Source organism: Numida meleagris, chromosome 1 (assembly GCF_002078875.1).
Source record: "Numida meleagris isolate 19003 breed g44 Domestic line chromosome 1, NumMel1.0, whole genome shotgun sequence".
Classification (NCBI taxonomy): Eukaryota; Metazoa; Chordata; class Aves; order Galliformes; family Numididae; genus Numida; species Numida meleagris.
The window spans coordinates 6,733,637-6,757,220 of NC_034409.1; the positions used below are offsets into that span (position 1 = coordinate 6,733,637).

Consider the following 23,584-nt stretch of genomic DNA (forward strand, 5'->3'; position numbering starts at 1 on the left):
CATAGCAGTATAAGCAGAAAGCATATGGATTATGGAATAAACCTGCCATGAGACCTGTTCTTCACCATGCAGATGGACCCAAATGTTTGCTGGTTTTATTTCTATTGGTAACCTGCACTCAGAGTTTGAATGCTGAAATTTCTCAGCTGAAAACCTAGTAAAAGGATTGGTCTCCATCATTATCTGTTGTCCATCACGCTCTTCTCCCTTGTACTGGGGAGTTTCTGGCTGCAGTGTTTGGAGTGCAGCTGGAAAGACCACTCCACAGAAGAGCGTGCCTTCATTAAACATAAGCTAATTTACAGTTTCTAGGTGATAACAGTTTCAACATGTTTTCAAGCCAGGCAGTTATTTAACAAAAGACTGATATTTTCCATATGGTAAGCTGACATTTTAGCTGAAATGCCTTTCTGCATTGAAAATGAAGGAACCAAAATACCACAGTTGGCCCTAAGAACTGTCACTCCAAGATAATTCCAGCCCAGTATGCTTTTACCGGCAGTTATCACTGTCTCACACATTCCCAGAGCTTCTGCTTGTAAAGGGGGTGATAGGATGCGAGGAAATTATCTCATGTTGCACTGGTTGGATATCAGGATGAATTTCTTCACAGAGGGGGTGGTCAGGCATTGGAACAGTATGTCGAGGGAAGAGGTGGAGTTCCCATCCCTGAAGGTATTTAAGAGATGTGCAGATGTAGCACTAAGGGACAGAGTTTTGTGATGGGACTCTGTAAGACAGGTTGATGCTTGGACATGATAATGCTGAAAGGCTTTTCCAACCTAAGTTATTCTATGGTTCTGTTCTTGCTAGAGATTTGTATCTTACAGTCTTTGGTTGCATGAGACTTGGCTGCCCTGCCACCTCCAAGGCCTTCCACTATGACAGGAAAAATATGGAGCTCCATGAAGCGGCATCCAAAGGGATGCCCAGGAGGCCCTCAGACAGACAAGACCTTTCCCCAGGGAAATCTGTCTCCCTCTGTATTTCTAGGGTTGAACTCAGCAAGATGCTCTGTCCTTGGCACTCTCCCCTCTGCAGGGTATCTGGGGCCAGCACCGTTTAACATCTTTGTCAGTGACATGGACAGTGGGATTGAGAACACCCTCAGCAAGTTAGCAGACACCAAGCTGAGCAGTGCAGCTGATATGGTACTACATCCAGCTCCTGGGCGGCAACCTAAGAAGGACATGGACTGTTGGAGAGAGTACAAAGTGCAGAGGAGGGCCACAAGGATGATCAGAGGAATGAAGCATCTCTCCTATGAATACAAGCTGAGAGAGCTAAGGTTGTTCAGTTTTGAGAAGGCTTTGTGGAGAACTTACAGCAGCCTTCCAGTACCTAAATGGTCCTAGCAGAGAGATGAGACTCTTTATCATAGAGTGTAGTGATAGGACAAGGGGAAAGGACTTTAAAGAGCGGAGAATTAGGTTAGATGTTAGACAGGAATTCTCTACTCAGAGGTCAGGGAGGCACTGGTACAGGTGCCCAGAGAAGCTGTGGGTGCCCCATCCCTGGAGTACCCAAGGCCAGGTGGGATGGAGCACTGAGCAGGCTGGTCTACTGGAAGGCGTCCCTTCCCATGGCAGAGGGGCTGGCACCGGATGATCATAGAATGGCTACGCTAGAAGCCGCCTTAAAGATCACCCAGTTCCAAGGCCTCTGTCACCGGCAGGGCTGCCACCCACTAGGTCAGGTTAGATCGGGGCCCCATGCAACCCGGCCCTGGCACACAGCGGCGGCCCGGGTCAGGGCGGAAGCGCGGAGCTCGGGAAATCCCCGCGGAGGAGGCGGGGACGGCGGGTGACGGCAGTCAGCTGAGCCGCGCCGCTGCCATGGGCGCGCCGTGAGCGGGGTGAGCGCTCCGCGGGGCCGGGATGGGGAGAAGCTGCGGGGAGCGGCGGTCGCGGCCCCCGGTGGAGGCTGAGGCGGTGGCGGAGGCCCGGCAGCCGGGCGGGCCGCTTTGCTCCCCCTGCCCCTAGGCGGTGACTCAGCGGCTCCGGCGTGGGCCTGCGGGGAGGGTGGGCCGCGCTGGGGAAGGGCGAGAGGGAAGCGTTGTTTTACGGCTCCCGAGGGGTGCCCCCGGCCTGGGGGAGACGGGGCGTGAGGGAGCGGTCGTGGCGGAGCAGGGCGGCTCCGCGACCCGGGTGCCGGGTTGGCCCGGGGGAAGCAAAGTGGGACAGAAAGCGAAAACGTCAGGTGAAATGGTCGGGCTGGAGAGTGCCCCGGTAGGCTGGGGAAAGCAGGAGGAGCGCACCTGCAGTGTCATTCTGCCGTGGGTACGGAGAGAAGGGAACGAAAGCGTCTTTTTGTGCGTTGTTCCCAGAGAAAGGGTCTGTCAAGGAAAGGCTCAGTCTGAGAAGTGGCTTTAGGAGTCAAATCCGTGCACTCCTCTGAGAGGTCAACGCGTTATGGAGGCTCATTTTTGTTCTGGTGTGGTGGGGTTGGAGGGGTTGGATGGTGTGCGTGCGTTCTGGCTACATGCGCAGCTTGCTCGTCTGGATAAAAGCAAAGTGTGGTTATATCTTCTGTCCCTCTGTACTCAGCCCTGGTGAGGCCACACCTCAGTACTGTGTTCAGTTTTGGGCTCCTCACCAGAAGAAAGATGTTGAGGCTCTGGAGTGTGTCCAGAGAAGGGCAGCAAAGCTGTGAGGGGTCTGGAGCACAAGTCTTATGGGGAGCGGCTGAGGGAGCTGGGATTGTCCAGTGTGGAGAAGAGGAGGCTCAGGAGAGACCTTAGCACTCTCTACAGCTGCCTGAAGGGAGGTTGTGGCAAGGGGGGAAGGATCGTCCTCTTCTCTCAGGTAACAGTGATAGGGCAAGAGAGGATGGCCTTGTGTTGCACCAGAGCACGTTCAGGCTGGATATTAGGAAAAACATCTTCTCAGAAGGAGTGATGATGCATTGGAGCAGGCTGCCCAGGGAGACGGTGGAATCGCTATCCATGCGGGTGTTCAAGAAGTGTGAGAGCCATGGGTTAGTGGGCATGGTGATGATGGGTTGGTGGTTGTTGGACTAGATGATCTTAGTGGTCTTTTCCAGCCTTAATGATTCTGTGATTTACTTAGCAAAAAAATTTTCTTTGCTGACCTCGTAGTGGTCACTTCAGAGATGTCCAGCAAGCCGCAGATCCGTCCTGCTGAAAATGGAGAGCACTGCAGCAGTAAAATGGAGAATGGAATGGACAGCGTGGCTCCCCCCACACTCAGTACCTACACACCCGAAGAGATGGTACAGCAGATGAAAGAGCTGATCACTGAGAACAATGAGTTAAAAGGTGAATGTGAATCAGCCTTGAAATGCAAAACACCCGAGTCTCTTCTTTGGGTCTGAATCTCTTTTTGACCTATGAGTATGAATCCTGTGTTCATTTGGTCCTTCTAGATAACATTTTATGCTTGAATAGCATTCACTCCATAAGCAACTCTGCAAATGGTAAGGCTGATTTGATAGGGCACAGCAGATTGGATCGGTATGGAAGATTGGAAGGAGAATACCCCCTAATCTAAGCTTCAGAACTACATGCACAATCAGTATAGCACTGTGTATTTTAGAAGGCAAGCTAAAACATCTCTTGCTAGGATATGCTCTTTGATCATCAGCTTTTAAAATATTTTTTTAATTTGTATTTGAGAATGGTTGGGTCTCTCCATTACAGATAGACTAACAGTCTGCCGTGGCTGGACCAGCAGGGTGGGTACTGTTCTGTGCCCAGAGCAGTTTGCATTAGGATGCTTTCTGAAAGGAGCTGAATCCTCATGGGCAGAGAAGGGAATTGGTGCAAACTGTGCTGTTGTGTAGTAACCATTTTGAAAGTTTCGATGTTGTAGCACCTTTTGTGCTACAAATTAGCATCCGTGGCTGAGTCTGTCTGGGAGAAACCAATACCTTTCCCTGAAAACAGCTAATGATTGAGGCCCTGTAGGTAATATAGCACTGTTTCTGAATCCTAAAAGTTTAGAAGTTAGATATGTTTTTTGTTTTTAATTTATTATTTTTAAGTGGTTAGAGTGAAACCCAAGGGATTTGGGGAGTTTGTGTGTAAAAGACAGGTGGTTTTGAATTGGTGCTCGAATTCCACCTCAGTCATTTCTGGACCTGGTCCAAGTTCTCTGCCTTGGAGTATCATGGGTGTCTGGCAGGAAAGTTGCTTCAAGAAGCACCCCTGGTATTCTGCTACAAGGCTCTGTATCATACGAGGTAATGTTCCAAGACAACAATCACAGCTGCTGTAACTCATACCTTGCAGAATCATTCTCCAGAGTTACATATACTTCCATAACTTTTTTTGGTTATGTAAGGGACCTTTTTGGCAATTTATAATACGACATGAAGACGTAATGTCAGCTTCTGGGAAATACAATGTATAGAAGGTTTTCAAGCAACTGGCTTTGGGTTTGTTGCTTTAAAAAGCAAGTCTAAAATACTTTTATTGGCTTCATAAAAACCAAGTAAGCATTTTGCAATAGTGAGACTGAAGTTGCTGCATTCTGACTCACTGTCTGTTACATACACTTGGCTTCCCAGTCAGGATGGAATGACATTGCTGTAAGTTACCAGCTACATTTTTTTAAATGCTTTTAATCAAATCGTAACTGAATATTTGAGCAGAGCATGGTTGGACGTGTTTGAGACTTTCAATTTGATAGCAGCTGTTTTCATGCATTAATTTACCACCCCAGAAAGTCCACTTGCCCTACTGAATCTCAGTAGTTTCAGAATCTTAGTTCACTAGTTTCATTTCCAGTCACTGTGTACATAACACGTGCAAGATAACAAGTTTCTTCGTGCGAGCAGTACTTCTTGCTTGTACTTCTTGGTTTAGGAATAACTCAAGGAGTGAGATAGTGTGAGCATGTCATTTCAGCAGTGGTTTTAATGGTATTTATTATAGTGCTAAGGAGCTATAGTGAGTTTCATTTCAGTTCGCTAAGACACATGAGAAGGAGGTTTGCATTTCATATCTCATTACTGAGTCTCCCTTTGATATTGAAGAAAGCTGAGCTCGATGTAGAGGAAATCTGCTGTTCCATTGACAGAGTACTAATGTGAATCAATGACTTGTCTCTGGCTACCGTTTAGAAGCGATGAAGTTGCATAACCAAGCTATGAAGGACCGCTACGAGGAGCTTTCCATCTGGCGAGAGAAGCAGAAAGAAGAACGAGAATTTTATGAGGCGAAGTTTAAAGAAGCTAAGCAGTGCCTGCTAGCCAAGTGCGTTGAAAATGAGCAGCTACAGCAACAACTTCAGAGCTTAAAGGAAAGAGAAGAAGGAGCTGAAATGGTAAATAAGACAGTTGAATTCACGTGCATTCAGACTGAACGTCAGGATCTTTTCTGGGTGAGGTCTGGAGTTCTGTTAGCGTTCTCCATTTTTATCCTTATGCTCTAACGAGAAGCCTAGGACTTATTTTATAAAGCAAGTCTTCTTGAAGTGTAGTAAGAGAACATCATGCCACATGTGAGGTAATTAATATTTTAATTAATAATTAACAGTAATCATTAACGTAAGAAATTAACATTTTTTTGCCAACTTTTCATTCTGTATCCTGTTTACTGTTGGGTTGACTTAATCCCTCCCTTTCCTTCTTAGATTATCTCTCTCAGCATAGTTTGACCAATTTTGTATTTGTGTTTCTAGAGTCAAGCTGACATGTAACCCCCACCACCACCCAAAAAAAAAAAAGTTTTATTATATCTTTCTCGTATCATGAAAGCCTTTTTAAGGAGGTTCGGATTAGGTTTGTTCTTCAGCTGCTCCATTTCTGGTTGAGCTTTCTCCCCCTGTCTTACCATGGAACAGGTTGCCCAAGGAGGTTGTGGATGCCCCGTCCCTGGAGGCATTCAAGGCCAGGCTGGACGTGGCTCTGGGCAGCCTGGTCTAGTGGTTGGCGACCCTGCACTCAGCAGGGGGGTTGAAACTTGATGATCTTTCAGGTCCTTTTCAACCCAAGCCATTCTATGATACTATGATTCGATGACCTTTGGCTCTGTAACAAGTAGTTTCTAACACTGCAGGTGAGTGCTTAGTATCCAGATAATATTAGTTTGCAAGTAGTACCAAGTGCACGTGTGGACAAAGTCTGTTAGAATAAAATCTACTTGGTGACCCACATGTGAAGAGGTGTTTGACAAGAAGTTTCATGCAGAGCCAAGTCAATGAATCCTGATGTATGGTACTTCCAGAACTCATATGGATCCTCTGTTGCCCATTGAAGGATGACTGTATCAGCCTTTTTCTCCATGGTCATTGATAGGCTGTCTTCTCCTCTCATGTTTTATGGAATTCTGTGAGAGTTCTTTCAGGATATAAATCAGAATTGGCCAATTGGTTCAAAAGTTACCAAGGGGAAAAAGGTCATGTATAAACAGTGTGATTGTGCAAGTACGACTTCATTAGGAAACCAGGCTAAAAGCTGCTTTTCAGGATTGTCAAGGAAGGTCAGCATTTCATAAATATCAAATAGATTTTAAGGGGAAGAGGGGTACTTAATCTGCCCATACCTGTTTTAGAACTTCTTGTACTTTGCATACTTGAAGTGTGTTATTGGTGGAGTGATCCGATCTCCTTGAGTAATCCAACATTCAGACAAGCAAAAATAAATCTCTATTAATTATCTATCTGTAAGAGCTCCATAAAGCAAGCCTTCGTTCTTCATTGATTCTTTGCAGTTTAACCAGTCAGTGGCAATTGTAGTTAAGGCAGAAACGTTCTCATTTCTGATCATGGTGTTCAGGCTGACAGTGTCATATAAGCCAAAATGGATTTCTCTCTAGAATGGTTTGGCCATGCTTTAATTCCTTTTTTTTACTATTACTAGTTCTAAACATGAAAAAAAAAAATTATCTGAACTTAGAAAAGGCTGACTAAAATGAGTCTAATTTCTCTCACCTCTGTGTGTTACTGTTTACTGAGATGGATTATTGTCCATTGCTGCTGTTAAGTGGCACCTGTGTTTCACTCAAAGGAAATCACAGATGTATACTGTTGTTTCCCTTAGTGAAAAACCATTACTTGCAGGAGGGTTTATCTCAAAACCACACATCTGAAAGCCCTGGTGGATGTGAAGCTCTCTCCTGTTCACTGAAGCTGACTTCTTTTGCGTCCTCTCACAGCTTGAGCACAAAATCATAGTGAGTCAGGTGTGTATGGAAGTACTGCAACATGAGACACTGTCAGCATAGCATGGATTTAGAGATTTGGCGTGAGTGATAGATTAGAATGTCATTCAAACTCCACGAGTTATTCAGAATTTATATTGAGGGTATGTGGTGTAATGAAGCATTACTAGGAGGCGTGGATTTCAAAATGGGGAAGAAACAAATGCACAACGACAAATGCAACTTTTTGTTGTCTAGTGAGCCAAAGCAGTTTAGAGATCTCTGTACTGGATTTTTCCAGGCAAACTTCAAAAGAAAAGAGGGGCAGTGGAACACCACTGTTAGATTCAGGCTCTGCTTTCCCTGGCCGCTGTTTCATTTTGGTTGGTTAATGCAGGTTTTTGTTTATCCCAGGAGGGCTGTGCAGCTCCTGAAAAACTCAAGTCCAAGGTGCAGCGGCTCCAGGCTGAGAAGGCAGATCTGTTAGCCATCATTTCAGAGCTGCAGGTCAAGCTGAACATCGCCTCAGCAGAAGACTCCTTTGTGGAGATTGGGATGAACGTAAGTAAAAGGAATAAAACGGGCATGGGGAGCTGCAGCCAGAAACTTTGTTCCCAGGTCGGTCCTTTTTGCAAACTGGGTTTTCTTATTGTACCACGCTAACTGATGAGAAAGTTGGGTCTGAGGGTGGTTACAGTGATGGTGTGGTTATTTACCTCACGACATTTGCACAGTGAAGACTTGTCTTCCTTCAGTAAAAAGCATGAATCTATACCAACAGCAATTCTTATTTTTTTTTTTTCCTCTTTGAGAGGGAGTAGCAAACTCTGCCAGCAGCAGTAGTAACACAAGATACAGACACAGTGAATCTGGGAGAAGTGTTTCATGGTATTGTAGATTACCTGACGTGGAGCACCTGTATGTTACAAGATGCAGTGATAAAGGACTGGAGAATTTACTTTTGTTCTTTCACTTTGATGCTCAAAGTAGATTTTCACAGAAGCACAGAATGTCCCAGGCTGGAAGGGGCCGCTGAGGCCAACTCCTGGCTCTGCACAGGACCACCCAAAATACAAACCCTACATCTGTGAGCATTGTCCAAATGCTTCCTGAACTCCCACAGCTTGGAGTTATCACCGCTGCCACCACTGCCAGGTGGGCAGCCTGTTCCATGCCCACCACCCTCTGGTGCAGAACCTTTCCCTAACACCCCCTGCCTCTCCCCTGATGCAGCTCCATGTTGTTCCTTTGCACCCTTGCACCCTGCTCTGACACCAGAGAGCAGAGTTCAGCGCTGCCCCTCTGCTCCCCTCATGAAGAACGGGGCTTCTTTTTCTGCTGACAGAAATATACAGATGCAGCCAAGCAAATCAAAGACTGAAGCTGTAGAGTGTTCCCTAAAGGCACAAAAATCTTAATTTTTCTACTGTTCTTGTATCTGAGAAGTCTGCAGAGGAAATATGTGAAACGTGAAAATGTGGGTCTGTGCTATCTCCACAATGGCACGTCCCTCTCTGGAAAGGACAAGTGCAACAAGAAAATCACAGAATTTAATTAATATCGAGTTAGACTTGTCAGAGAAAAGTTCAGACTGCAGGAAAGCTTCAAGGACACTTCTCCTTTTTCTGCTACAAAGATCTTCCCTTGGACTACAAAGATCACAGAGTGAGCTTTGCAGTGGGAAAGAGGAGCTATACTCAACATCTGTTGGCAGTGCTGGTTATTGTTGCTGTGTCGTCTTTATAGGAGAGAGTGACTGTGGGGATTTGTTGATAAAAGCCCTAATCTTGTTGTTGGTCGTCTTCTTTAATCAGTCCTGAAGAGACGCAGGGAAAGGCATGTGAAATATGTAAGTTAAGAATTTACAAACATGAAACTGATCTGCAGGAATTTTGTGTTTTGTTGTGTTTTTTTTTTATTGTCACCATAGTAGTTTTTCCTGTTTTTCTTTCTTCAGTAAATAAAACTATGTCCTGCTTAGTTCAAATACCAAGCTAATATTTTGGGGGGATTTTTTTTTTTCTTTCGTAGGAAGGAGAAGTAAATAGAACTGCAAAAGAAAATCAAGATCATAGCAGTGAAATGGCCAGTAACGTCGCTGTCTACGTGTATGTAGGTTTTTGTCTGATTAAAACTAAAGCAGCGTGTTTTTGTTTCCAGTGTAAGGGAAGCTTTTTCTATGAGGAATGTCAGTCCTGTTTTTCTGAGGCCCTGCATCCCTCCGCTGCAGTAGCTCTGCCTTCCTGCCATGTTGGGAAGACCCCCAGCTCCCTGGCATTTTGCCTGCCTGTTTTCACTAGCTGGCAAGACAGAGTGCATCTTCTGACCAGTTGTACATGCCGACTTGCCAACTCGCTGCTATTTTTCAGGTTCTGAAAGAAATCCAAAAAAAGAAAGATAGTCTCCCTCACATGTAGTCACTCTGAACTCTATTACAGTATCTGTCCTCTACTTGATTATAATGATATTCATAACAATCAGAGTTCTTGTAGCCTTTCAAACCTGAACCCTGCTTGCTCAGTTTGTTTGTCTTTTGGTGGGCAGATAGTGCAGTGACATAGACCTGATTTTTTAGGTGACTAGATTTAAGATGCGAGCATTCTGTTTCAGTTACTTCTCAAAATTTGATCTTCACATCTGCTCCAGGGCGTAAGGGACTTTCTTGCCCCTAGCTGAACCTTTACACCTCATGGACACAGACAGCTGACACCATTAAACTTTCCATTTTGGATACTGCCCAATTTAAGAGCTAGATGGTTGTGACTGAACACTCTTACCCACTTAGTGGTCTTTGCTTTTGGAAAGGAAGGATATAGAAAGTGCAAAGGGCATAGCGGGCCACAAAGCTGTGCTCCATGCATGTTTTCCCTTAAGCTCTGTCACCCCCTACCTCATTGCAAAGGAATTCAACATTTTAATGTAATAACATAGGAAACTTGTCCCTAAGCAGAAAGTTAAGAGGTCGAAGGAAAAAAAGTGATTATGGTCAGGGATGCAACAGAAAGTGACTGACCATAGGCCAGGCTGCAAGCATTCAGATTGTCATTAGCAGTGGCCTTTGAGAACACTCTGATCATAAGAAGATGTTGTCTGTGGGATTTGCTTCCTTTTTGATAAGTATCTGGGCCGTGTCTACAAAAACGGGGTATATATATCTCTTACACTATTTCCTGTGTCACCACGTGTTTGTGTGCAGCACTGAAACCTTAGAGTGGTGCTGTTAACAGCTTCAGAGGAAAGTGATCCGCTCGGGATGGGTTTATTTCTGTAATTGCAGACCTGCGCACTAAAAATCCCCTGATAAAAGTTATTTACTTAAAGTACCTTGGCTGAGCACTGTCTTTGGGGTATTGAATTTTGCTCACCAAATATATCTAGCTCTCAGGAGCACATGCAGGCCTGTGCTTTACTTTCTGCTCTCAACTACGAAAACAAAGTTGTACAGACAATGCTGTTTCCCCGCTGAGCTTCTGAAACGCACAAGGTGTATAAGCTGTTATCTTACCATATAGTTAGGGGATTTTGACCTTCTGTCTAGATAGACATGAACGTGGAGGGAACAGAATGCAATATCTTATCACCAGGAAATTGACAGACCTTGTTTTTCAGAGTTTTGTATTTGTTTTGGTTCGTTTCTATGGTAGCATATGCAATTTTCAAAAGAGCTATAGAATGTGGTGGAAGCAAAATATCAAAGGAATTTCTTCTGATAAAGAAAGCGATTTCCAGTGCCCATTTTTGGTGGAACATGCCTTCTTTTGAATGAGACTGAGATAAGAAATGTTGCCTGTTTCATTGGGAAAAGTATTTTGGGACCAGATAGTAGCATTTAGCAGGAGATGCAAAGTGAGTCAGAATAAATGCTCCAAGCTTTGTTTTGTCTTGACTGTTATTATTTTCTTTGCTTAAATTCCAAGTTTTTCAGCCAGCTTGTTAAAAAAGGACTGTTTGAGCGCTGCAGAAAGCAAGGGCTGCATTTACATGCTCAAGGTCTTAGGCTAGCCAGTTGCAGGAAGGTCATGCTTCTTGGGAATGAGCTCTTTGCACAGAATGTTGATTTTCAGAACTGTGTGAAATCGTGGTCCAAAAGCTAGGGATAAGGGAGTGCTCTAGTAAAATCATAGCTGTTGTTACTTAACATCTGGCTTGGTTTGAAGCAGGAGCAAATCTGCAGATGAATCCAAGAATTTGGAATCTGAGGAGCTAACTGTGAGCCAGCTGCTCTGCTGCCTTAGAAATGAAACTCAGAGGAGGGAAAAACTTGAGAAGGAGCTGCAGGATCACAAAGAGAGGTATGAAATGGGTGCATTGTAACGTTTTAAGCTGTTTACATTCAAGTCTGTTGCAGTTACCAACTTTGGGGCTGATCGGAGACAAACTGAATTATCAGCGTGAACTGGATGGCCAATTTCTTGAGCACTCACTAGTAATGACATTTGTCTTAGCTCTGATAGGGATAAACCACATTCTGTTCTGTGAGCACGACTTTCTCTGTCCTCTTATTACCTCCTATAGTAGCACAGATCAAGACAAATTACTTATTGCCTCTTGGGTTTGAACTTTCTGCAGGTGATGTGGAACAAAATGAGGACAAGCTGAGAATGTTCTTCTCATTCCTCTGTCACTATTTGCTTCTGTATGAATCGTCTACGTGTGGGGCTTAAGCAAATCACTTTGTATTAAAGAGATATTACAGTCCTCTTTGTGGTACTGGCAGGCTGCGCTTAGGGATGTGAGCTTGGAAAAGCTCCTTAGAAATGCTTCAAAAAAGTTTAATTCCAAACTTACCTAAGAGAGAGTTTTTTCAGTCAGAACTGCGTAAGTGTCCTTCTCAGCTCAGTCGTACGTATATCAGCATGACTGCTCAGGCATGGAAGATTGCCTAAGCAGTAGCTGTTCCAAGTCCATAGTTTGCAGAGACAGTAAGACTTCCTGGACATTACTTACGATGAAAGGTTAGTGTCACAGTAATTGTTTCTGCATGGTCTTCCTAGAAGAGGTAATGAGCCATAGCCAAATGATTCTTAGAAATCTCAGCTTCTGCAAAGATCAAAGGCAAATAGAGGCAATATTAATCATTGGGTTCAGTGAACAGACCCATTTTCAGAGGATTAGCAGTTTTGGACTGTATCAAAGATTGATGATAGTGGGCTGAATCATTGTCCTTCTCCGCACCTGCGCATCCATTGTAGTTAAATATACATGCTGGGTGTCCTGTGTTAGTCAGAAGCTGCCATGACTGTGCAAGCTTTCCTGCATGTCCGTGCTTTCAGTTTTTTCTCTGGTTCATGGCTATGATGTTAGAAAGACTTGGATGAAATCCTTAAACAGTCACAATCTAAATATTGGCCAAATCCCTTGTTACTGGATTCTTCTGTTTTCCAGACTTTCAAAGATGGAGAATGAAACAAGCAACTGCCTGGAGAGTGGGACACAAACTAACCGGGAAGAAGAGAGTTCAGAGGCTGTAAGTACCTGTCATCCTGAGCTGAGTTTTAGCAATGTACAGCTTACTTGTTGAGGCCAGCAACTTTGGGGTCTAGATTTCCACTTGCGCACGGAGAGCAAGGGGCAAATATCTTGCATGAGCAATGGAAGTGAATTTTGAAGTCTCCAGTCCACATCTTAAAGATGATTCCTTCCAAATTACACCAGCCTTGAAAAAGGGCTAAGACTAATGGCCAAGAATTAGGGAAGTGTGGCATAACTTCAGGTATGCTTCATTGTCCTGGCCCTGTCCACTTAAATAGGAGATGCAGTCAATTCCATCTGCACAGAGTCTTCTGAACTGATTGACTTTCCTCACTACTGGCTAGGTCAGTTTTTAGATCAGAACCTACTGGCAGCCTACTGTAAAACAGACTCTATATGTGGTGCTCATGTGGCACCTGGTATGATTTTTTTCCTGGTAAGATGCATGATGATGGTAGAGCGTAACTACCTTGGATTGCGATGCAGATTCGAGCAAGCTTAGCCTGATGGTTTCAGTTTAGGCTTTGAATGGATATTGGGGTTGGAATTCAGCTCCAGGTTCAGCCATCTAAATTTATGTGCCTGCAGTTGTAGGCTTCTCCGTGTGGGGTAAGTGTGTAAAAATCACAAAATTACAGAATGGCTGAGGTTGGAAGGGACTTCTGGGTTCATCTGATCCAACCCTTGCTCAAGCAGGGACACCAAGAGCAGGGTGCCCAGGATCGTGTGCAGGTGGCTTTTGAAAATCTCCTGGGAGGAGAGTCTACAGTCTTTCTGGGCAACCTGTGCCAGTGCTCCATCACCCACACAGTGAAGAAGTGTTTCCTAATGTTTAGATGGAACCTCTCGTGTTCCAGTTTGTTGTGTCCTGGCACTGGGCACCACTGAAAAGAGCCTGGAAAATTTCTGTAGAGATCCCTTCTAGTTCAATACAGCTGCATAATAAAGGCAAGTAAGAATGCCTGTGAGGTATTGTGTGTTATCTGAGGTGCTATGTGGGGCTAAGAAATATGATATGAGATCTGCTGGAGACCTGTGCCCTCCTGAAGGCCATGACAAGTTTTCTAGAGCAGGTCTGCCTTAGTTAAATATGCCTTCTTATACCAGTTTGTGGCCAGCCCAAGAGATGCCCTTTCTACAGAAGGAAAGTGATGTCTCCGTTAATTATTTCCAGTATTTTTGTCTCAGCTTTGCCTTAGTTACAGTTTGAGCCAGATGCTTCTCACTAAAATGTTATTATTAAGGTCAGCATAGGTGCATCTTTGTGATGGCACTCATGCCTTTCTATGCGTACCCCTCTTTCCACGTATACGCTTCTTCAGAGGACTCCTGTCATCCAGGCTTGTGTTTCTGTTCCACACTTCTGCTGTGAAATGAAAGCTGAAAGTGTTCACAGGTCATCATGGATGAATGACTTCTGTTGTTTCAGTTGCCCAGTGAGGTGGCAGACTTTCCCTGTTGGAAAAGTGGAAATTCTCCTTGAGAATGTCGGACAGCTGCGAGCTCTTGATACACGTGGTATCTTTTCAGCCACAGCCATCTAGCTCCCTCCCAAGCTGGACTGGAGATTGTCCATGCATTAAAGATAAAACATTATCAGAGAAATTTAGAGTACTGGGGATAATTAAACTGATGTTAGCACGATCATAAGAGTCATAACATCATAGAATGGCTTGGCTTGGAAAGTACCTTAAAGATCCAGCCTCTCTTCTGTGTGCAGGGTTGCCCTCCACCAGCTCAGGCTACCCAGGGCTCCATCCAGCCTGGCCTTCAGCACCTCCAGGGATGGGTCATCCACAGCTTCTCTGTGTGGCCTGTGCCAGTGTCTCACTACCCTCTGAGTAAAGAATTTCTGCCTAACATCAAACCTAAATCTCCCCTCTTTCCATTTAAAGCCATGTCCTTTTGTCCTGCTGCTGTCAGACCATGTAAAAAGTCTCTCCCTCCTGTTTATAAGACAACCTCAAGTACTGGAAAGGATGAGATGATGAGATTGAAGTGCTTCCAGCTACGAGATGTACCTCCAGACACTACAAAGCAGCTGGAGTCAGAGATCTCACCTCTTCTACAGTGTGGGGATGTATTTTAAGTACTGGAACCCCGAGGTGTCTCTGTGCACTGGGTTGGAGGAGAACACTGCTGCTGTTTCTTTACTCCTCCTGCTTTTGGCCTGTCCTTTGGATCTTTAAGGGGTCTTGGTCCAAAGCCCAAACAAAAGAACCAGACTCACAACAAAACTGGTAGTAGTTTTACTCGAAGTCTTTTTTTCCTTGATTTGCAAAATTGATTCGTGAATGAATAATAATGAAATTTGGAGTAGGAAACTAGAACAGAAGGGGCATTCCCAGTGTAGGATGCAAATGGCAGGAGGAATAGTACGATATTTTAGTCTGCCTCCTTTACTTCTCTACTTGCAAACTGCTGCTTCTGTTCTATGTCTGCTGTCACACCTCTTTCTAAAGAGGCTACCAGTGGTAGGAGATGTTTGACAGATTGTAACTGCTCGAAGGACTGGCAATAATCACTAGCTGTCTGCTTTTCCCATATGTTTTAAATCTTGAACTCTGAGAAACAAGGTAGGCAGGTCACTCTGAAAGTAACACCTCCTATTTATTTCCATGGAAACTACAACCGCTACAAAGAGCCCAGTTACACTATTTAATAGAGCACGTTCTCAGCTGCAACACAGTATTTTTCAACAGTCACCATGGTTAGCTGTGCAATGAACAAGAGCCTGCATGCCGTGCTCCTAAAAATCTGCACCAGAGGAGGTGACCCACTGTCCCCACTGCTGAAACGCAGCACCCACTGCCTCACTGTGCTCACATCCACTCCATAAATGGTCAGTGAGCATCAGCAGATGTCAATGGATGCAATTTTTTCTGCATGGAGGAAGTCAGTGACACACCTTTGCGTCATACGTTGCTTCATACGCACTTCCATATCAGACACTGTTTTGTCACTGCCCCCTTGCTGACACTCGTCACATGGCAACAAAATGTAATGGAAAAGAATATTGGTGGGAAGGTTCAGCCCCTACTGCCATGCCACCAACATCCGCCTGTGATGTCGTGGGCCAGCACAATAAAGTAGGAGACATTGCTTTCAGAGCGGCCCTTGTACGTGTGTTACCCACTGGCATAACAAGTAATAGAGTTATCTTTGAGTCACCCGGATTTTAGGAAAGTGTTGAAGTCACAGTGTGGTTCTGCCACATTTAGGAGTAACTGGTAATTGTGAAGCCGAGCAGAAGGGGCCTTACTGCTGAGCACAGAGTGTGATGGTGCGGACTGACTCATGCTGTTTTCTCTGGAAAAAGAATAGTGCTTCCTGGTTAAAATTCTTAGTTAGCCTGCAATTTTCCTGTCTTGAATTGTCCACGTGTAATTTTCCTTATTTTTTTTCTCTAAAAGATTGGCAGTGAAGTAGAAAGCCTGAAGAAGCAAGTTTGTGCCCTGTTTAAAGAGCTCCAAGATGCCCACGAGAAGTTAAAAGAAGCAGAACAGATTCAGAAGAAACTTCAAGAAAAGTGAGGTTCAGAGGAACAATAGTTCTGCTGTGACACCCAGTTGATATTTTAATGACAGCTCCCACCTTGGGAAACTCACTAGCTCTACGAATATCAAGTATCTATTTCATGGAAGTGCTGCAAAAGATTGCTCCTTCTTTTTCAGTGAAGACGAAAGTACAGAAGTACAGTAATTGTCATCAAATCTGAGCTACCAACCTAGTGCTACAAATAGAACCCCACTGCCTGGAATTCTAATATTTAGGTTTTAATCCTTGTTGATACAAAGGCAGATCTTGTTTTCTGTTTCATGTAATCACTCCATTTTTTTGGCCCTGGGGGAAGAAGCTAAGGGATCTAGTTGGAAACCTTCTCACATAATCCGTCTGTGCTTTTGAAGACCAATCTGTAGGTCGTTAAAAAATGCAAACAAGAGCTTCACTTTATTTGCTTAGTTTTCTGTCAAATTTCAGTTCTTTGAGGCTCATAATAGTAAGAAAAAATGCATTCCATTTAGTAGCTTTATTTTCAGATAGTTGTGCACAGATACATATTTTCGTCTTTCCTTTTTCATCATCAAAATATGCCTTTGAAATGAAGCACCCAAGGATACTTTTTGCATGATGCCCATTGTACCAAATCCATTGGGAAAAGGTGAACGGGACAGATCACATGTTTTCTTTTTTTCCCTTGTTCTGTCAGGTGCCAGGTATTGGAAAGAGTAAACTCAGCTGCTGCAACAGAATTGGAGGAGAAGCAGCAGCTCATATACACCATCAAGAAGCTGGAGCTTCAGGTGGAGAGTGTGCAGGCAGAGGTCAAGCTAGAACAAGCCAAGACACAGGAAGAAAAGTGAGTGTTACTTGGTTTTGTATCATGGGGAGATACTGCTAGTGAGAAAGGGAAATCAGGGGAACCTGACGAAAGGGAATTTGAATCTGAAATGTGAGTTTTGTGTTCTACACTGTTTGAAGCCAAGTTATGTTATAGAGTCTGAACTAGAAACCTCTGTCTATGTCATTTTGAATCTGGAGTCTCCACGTCAGTCCCAAACTGTATCTTTTTGTCTAGTGAATACCTCACAGAGAAAGATTTGAGCTGTAAGCTCTGATTGTTATCTTCCTTTTGTTGTAAAGCTGAAGGCAGATTAAGGTCAGGTATAATATGCAAGTGGAGGAAGCAGAAAAGTGACAGCAGCTTGTCAGTTTGACTAGCAGGGGGTGAATGCATCCCCAGGTTGGAGAGTAGGGCCAAGTCAAGTGATGACAGTGATGGGAAAGTGATGTCAGTGGTCTCTACAATACTCTCACAGTTAGGAGAGGTAAATATGCAGTGAAGCTGAGATAAAGAGCCTGGCTGTTTGCTCTGGCTCTCCCCTCCCTTTCATGAGCAATCCATGCATGGAGTGTGAAAATGTCAGTGTGAGCTGTATGGAGAGGTGAAACTGTCTGAAGGCACCATCTTCAGCTGCTGGAGAAGCTGCTCCTTCCATTTGGAGTCTGTGTCTGGTTCTTCTGATAAACTCTCCATCATTCGAAGTCTCTCAGTCAAGACTGGTGAGCTTGATTGTAAAATTATTGGGTGATAGAATCTTTAATATGACGTGCAGATTATCAGTAAGGACGTTTGTTTGGACTCAGTCTATGGATGGAGCAGCACACAACTCCTTGGAAGAGAGATGTTGAAAGACAGAGCACAGTTTTTTTATCATCAGAAATGCAGATTCATTTGCAAGCAGCTGGGTTATCTGTTCTAAAGTCTGAAAGGCTTATATTTGTGTATGCATTTTTAACTCTTAAGCCTCTATGAAACTGAAATTTTACACAGAGAGAAGTCTTCAACTGGGACAAGGAGGATAGTTTTACAAAATGAAAGATGGTAAAAAGAGAATCAAATCTTTCAAAGAACTTGTAAGTGTTTCAAACACTTGCCTCTTTTTGTAAACAGGACAAGATACAGTAGCTTGCAGGAGGCTTACAACAAACTCCTTCCTGAACTCACTGAAGCAATGAAAACAATCAGTGAAATGAAAGTCAAAGAGGTAAACTCATCAACAGAAGAAATCATGATGAATTAGGGGGGAGTGGGAAGGGATGTGAGAATTTATGAGGGAATAAATTCAGGCACAAAACAATTACCATCCCTTCACATAACAGAACATGTAACATGGCAGCATTGCTCTGAGAAACAGAGATGCTGTGCTGTCAATTACAGAAATCTTATCCACGTATCTGTACTTTAGTGTTTTCTAGATAAGGTTTAATCTGCAGTGCATTATGAAGTCCAATCCTTAGAGATCAGTGATACGAAAATGCATGTAGGTGTTCCTGCAGCACAGTTTGTAAATGTAGGAAGGTAGAGTTTTAAACATTTTTGTATTCTTAAATAAAGTGTCTACCACAGTGAGGTCTTGTTCATAACTGAGGATCCGTGTAAGTGCGAGATTCTTCTGTATAATTTTGGAAGATGTCCTTTGCAGTGTTCATTTGGGAGCTCTGTTTTGACTTGATACTGTGTAGTTTGAAAGCACAAAAGTAATCTTTCAGTTGAAAGCTCAATCAACATTGCTATCTTAGTGCAAGCCCCTTTGACCGTGGAGTTGAAAGTTTTTCCAAGGGCAGGAGGATTAAGTAGCAAACTTCCACTCAAAGCAGCGTCGTGTTCTGAGCCCATCTCAGTGTTAATTCTTCCCTGCAGCTTGACAGGGTGGATAAAGTTGTGGTGGAAGAACTGAATGCAAAGGTGTTGTTGGCAGAACAAGCCCTTGCTGCAAAGCAGCTCCAGTTGGATGAAATGAAGCAGCTAATTGCTAAGCAAGAAGAGGACCTTGAAACCATGGCTGTGCTCCGTGCTCAGGTATGAGTTCTTCAGAAGCTGGCTGGTTTGCCCACCCAATATTCACAAACCAGAACGAGCTATTTAATGGCTCAGTCTGGAATACTGCTTATCTGTTTCCTCAGTTCCAAAGTACAGTTCCCTTACTCAGCCTGCACTGCAGATCCCTGCAGGGCCTGAACCACTGTATCCTCCGGTACTGTAGGAGTACGCTGGAGTCTGGCACAACAAATAAAAGTTGGGAATAGATTTTTTTTTTTTTTTTGTATTTAAAACCACTGTCTCAAGAATTACCACATATGTTTTCATGTTATTCAAATATGGCCCTAAAAAGGGTCTGTCTCATATGTAAGACAAAGGAGGGAAAAAAAAAAAGGCATCTTGATCTGGTTCCACTGTCTGTGCCGCTGGTTTGTCTGTGTCATAGATCGTCACCTGCTCACTGCTGTCCTATACCTCATTTCAGCCTCTGTACACCAATTGCACTGTCCCAGATTGAACTCTGAATTGAAGTCTAAATTGAGAAGCTTCTTCTCTTTCTGTATAATGCACATTATCACTTTGCAGTGTGTAGGTGCTGTAGGAGAGTTTTAAGTAGATGCAGGCTATGATACAGGTGTGCTACTGTGGTGTATAGTATGTGAGTTGGTTCAGTCTAAGTTACTAATTGTCAGCATGATTTAATTTCTCTGATCAGATGGAGGTTTATTGCTCTGATTTCCATGCCGAGAGGGCAGCAAGAGAGAAGATCCATGAGGAGAAGGAGCAGTTGGCTGTGCAGCTGGCATACCTCCTGAAAGAGCAGCAAAACCTTCAAGATCTTGGCCGGTGAGAACAGACTTTGGCTGAGCTGCCTTTGGTTCTGTCTTGTTACCCTGCATGCTGGAGCTAACCAATGTTGTCTTGCTAGCATCTCAGTAAGGAGGCCAAAAATTTTGCAGACATTTATTTATTGGTTAATTTGAATTTTAAAAGAGAAAATATATCAGTTGACTGACTTAGCTATTTTGATTTTGTGACAGAATTTCAAAAGCCTGTTAGCATAAGGCATGTTAGTTCTTACTTGGATACTTCAGCAAGACTTCGCTTTGGATGATTCATACTTGGTTAATTCTCCCTTCTTCTTTGAGTTGTGGCCTCAGTTTTAACAGTGAATCTGCAGCTAAGTTTGCTGCATGTGTGCCAGGGATATCTGTTGCTTCTCCAAGTAGTAGTAATAAGTGAGCATATACATTTTCAAGTACTGTAATACTCTGTAGTTGCACCATTTTAGCACTCTTAGCTGTAAAAGACAAAAATAATATTAACCATGTGTCTTTCACTCATCTTGTGGGAGCCATGGATACAGGAAGAGTGCCTAGTATTTGAAGAATCAACTAATATTTCCTGTTAACCATCCTCTGAACCCATTCTCTTGTATAACTTGCTTTTCTGCTTAAATCACAGTTTGCCTTGAGTCCTTGGAGCTTTCCAGAGGTGTGTCTTCCAGATTCATGAGTGTGTAGCTGCCTAAATCCTGCTGGTGTCAGTTGTTTGACCCTGATTTCAACAGGACTCTTGAGCTATCTCATAGAGCAGCAATGTTTCTAGGCCTTGTTTCAGAGCAGCAGCTATGAACTACATGCATGACTAGTTAACATGAGAACATGAGTTACTTGCAAATCATCTGACTTCCTTTGAAGCCTTTTAACTTTTCTGGAGGCAAAGGGAAGATACCTTCCGTTTAGTCTTTTTTTGTTGTTTTCAGAGCACTTTTAAGTAACTGCCCCATTTCTCCTCAGAAGCTCTTTGGCGGAGATGCAGAATCGCCACGGAGCCAGGGCACCAGATCGGGAGCACTCACCTCGCCTTGTCCAAAGAGGTACCGTAAGCAGCCTCTCCAGCTCGCAGGGCCCAGCCCTGCTGTGTTCAGTTTAAAACACCTTTGCTTGTCTGCAAGCAACACCCCAGCTCCTCTATGGCTATTCTGGCAACTGGGTAGCTGCAGAGAATGTGATTCTCTGGTTTTTAGGAGCAAGCCAGTTGTCTTTCAACCATTATACAAAAAGAGTGGAAAAAAACCCCAAACAATGTAACGGGTAATTATTTATCTTCTCTGCTTGCAGGAACTGGTAGTCAAGAATGGCCAGAGCAGCGGAATATCTCAATATATTCCTGTCCAAAATGTGAAGAAATTCTGCCCGATCTGGACACACTGCAGATTCATGTTATGGACTGCATTAATTGAATAACTCCCTCTAGTTCTTCATCTACTGGAATTTCCCCTGCCAAACGCATTTTTTTTTCTTTCTGCTAGAGTAAGTTCAACTCTCCATCCAGCGAAGGAGATTTTCAAGGTTTTTCTCATTTATTCAATGGGAAAACAGAAAAAACTCCTACCCTACCCTGTACTCACTGAACTTGTTTTAACATGAGTTAGGAAACGAATTCATACAGGTGAACAACGTGGATGCATTAAGAAACTCCCTGCGTGTCCGCTCTAATGAAATCTTGAAGGAACATTCCCCTGATGTGCTCTGCTCTTACAGCTATCCCACAGCACTGGGCTGAATTACTGTAGTAAGAAAGGAGATGAGATGTGTGCCCGTCGGTTCAACTACTGTAAGCCTGTAAATACTTCATCTCTCATATACTATTAATCAGGAAACTCATATAGTAAACAGCTGTTTGAGAAGCTTCCAGTAAAATGGAGTGTGTTGTATTCAGCAAGCGTTTAAAATGAACCCGCCTCTTTCTCCAGATGGCAGTTTTGTTGCTGCCCCCGTGACCATACTAATCTGATGTTATATTTTTGATGGCTTATGTAACTTCTTGCTTTAGCTGGACATAGATGAGGTTGAAGACAGATCATTGAGGTCTGGTATATGTAGCTCCTGGTGTACCCACGTCACTGGGTTTTATAAAACCGTTTATTTTTAAGGTGTTGTCTTGATTCTTCTTTATTGTAATAAATTTATTTGAAGCTGTACAGTACTGTGTTAGAGAAAGCTGAAATGGATGTAACCTAATTTAAAGAGAGGAGTATAATGGATTTTCAAATCTCGAAATAAATCTATTGCAAGTATAAAATGATCAATGCCTGTTAATATTTTGGATGCTGAAAGGGGATTGCCAGTACCTGTGGCTGGAAAGCTTGTGTAGAAAGAACCATAGTGCATTAGTTCTGCTCTTACTCTCACTTCTGATTTTTGTCTCAACAAATAACAGTTCTTGGCATGCTGCTACACGAGGGAGGAAAATACACAACTCTTAACAAAATATGAACAAGCACCATCAGCTTATGATACGACTACAATTAGCAATGGTGTTAGCCATGGAAGCTGAGGTATCTCAGTTTTCTTGTACACCAGAAATAATGAAAGCAGCTGTCCCTTGAGCAACAAAAGGACAGTCCCTTCTCCCCAAGCACTAAGCCAGGAAAGTAAGATTCAGTGTTGAAACACATTTCCTCACACATCTGGCACTACGACTTATGGCTATGAAGGAGCCATGAGATCACTCTCCATGACATGGCTTACGAGCCATGTCACCTGTCTGTAAGAAATATGAGACTACACCCTGTGACCAACAGTGACCGGGCTGTGGCCTTTACTGCTGACATTTCAGGGAGGAATTCCGCTTCCATGCACATTGAGTTCCAGTTTGAGAGATTAGCTTAAAAAAATAATAATCCATACTTCTTGTCATTGCTTGTCTTCTCTCCACTGCGTTCACCGAGTCTGTGAGAAGATCCCAGCTCTGTGCTTTGACTGCTGAAAAGAAAAGGCATATTCACACATCTGCAAGAGGGACTCTGTTTTGGGGATGGCTGTTTTATCACAACGGGATACATAGAAAACTCTGCCAGGCCTCAGTTTCAAACAGCTGCAAGGGAAGGTAATGCAGGATACTCTCAAGGTAGAGAAGTCAAGCTGTGTTATGAAGTCCACAGCTCTCCATCAGTGATAGCTAACACAACTTTTCAGAGGAAAAATGCTTTTTTTTTCTAAATGAATGTGTGACTGTTCAATATGTTTCTGTTACTCTGAAGTTCAGACCAACATTAAAAGGATGGTGCAACCTGTGAGAGAGATGCATGTGCAGTAGAAGTATTATATATAGCTCATGTCATCTTGCGATCTTGAGCTAAGGAGAATGGAACAACTCTATAGGAGAAAGCCTTAGGGATGGATGCTGGATATTACAACTGAATTGTGCAGTGTTACAGCAGATATTTTGTACTGGTACATGACAAATTCTCCTATCAACCTACTTCAATAAATAAGCAATTCTCCAAATTGTCCTGTGGATGATGGAGGAGAAAACACACCGAACAGATCAATAGTGGAATTAGAAATAAAATTTCAGTGACTCGGAATTTTGCTTCAGACCTGGAATTGAAAATAGTCTAGCTGATTAAGTCAAAATAAAGATCTAAATACTGTAAGATTTATATTTCACTCCAAGCAGATTAATATTCTTAAAATACACACACAAAAGATGTCTGTAGGTGTTCCTTGGGACAAAGAAAATATATCTTCACTGTATTATAGTGTGCAAAGACAAGCATTTCTCATGCCCTGCTGTCAGTGAACTCTCAGCTACCAGTAGCAGGAAAAATCATCTCTTTATTGCCCTTATAATTAAAGCAAGGATTTGTTTTTATTTTTGTGGTTGTCACTATTGTT

At 43.4% G+C, this 23,584-nt stretch overlaps 1 protein-coding gene across 4 annotated transcripts; it reads left to right on the top strand.

Annotated features, from left to right (window-relative positions):
- Positions 1,701-21,989, top strand: OPTN (optineurin). Of its 4 annotated transcripts, none has more exons than XM_021384391.1 (14): positions 1,701-1,855; positions 3,098-3,277; positions 5,083-5,285; positions 7,517-7,663; positions 9,134-9,210; positions 11,260-11,394; positions 12,488-12,569; positions 15,988-16,103; positions 16,785-16,934; positions 18,030-18,123; positions 18,780-18,938; positions 19,615-19,745; positions 20,699-20,778; positions 21,023-21,989. In XM_021384391.1, exons 2-14 carry the CDS (start codon positions 3,112-3,114, stop codon positions 21,142-21,144), a joined length of 1,662 nt encoding a protein of 553 aa, XP_021240066.1. In that variant the 5' UTR covers positions 1,701-1,855; positions 3,098-3,111; the 3' UTR covers positions 21,145-21,989. The 4 variants fall into 4 exon arrangements, with proteins under 4 accessions (XP_021240066.1, XP_021240069.1, XP_021240068.1 ...); XM_021384394.1 differs by having other exon boundaries at positions 20,702-20,778; XM_021384393.1 differs by having other exon boundaries at positions 11,263-11,394.

What these genes read in the sequence shown, in the direction of transcription:
- OPTN (XM_021384391.1), top strand. Translation starts at nt 3,112, where the DNA reads ATGTCCAGCAAGCCGCAGATCCGTCCTGCTGAAAATGGAGAGCACTGC. An exon ending in TTGTGGAGATTGGGATGAAC is followed by an intron (nt 7,664 to 9,133) that starts GTAAGTAAAAGG and finishes TTTCTTTCGTAG; the next exon opens with GAAGGAGAAGTAAATAGAAC. An exon ending in AACCTTCAAGATCTTGGCCG is followed by an intron (nt 19,746 to 20,698) that starts GTGAGAACAGAC and finishes ATTTCTCCTCAG; the next exon opens with AAGCTCTTTGGCGGAGATGC.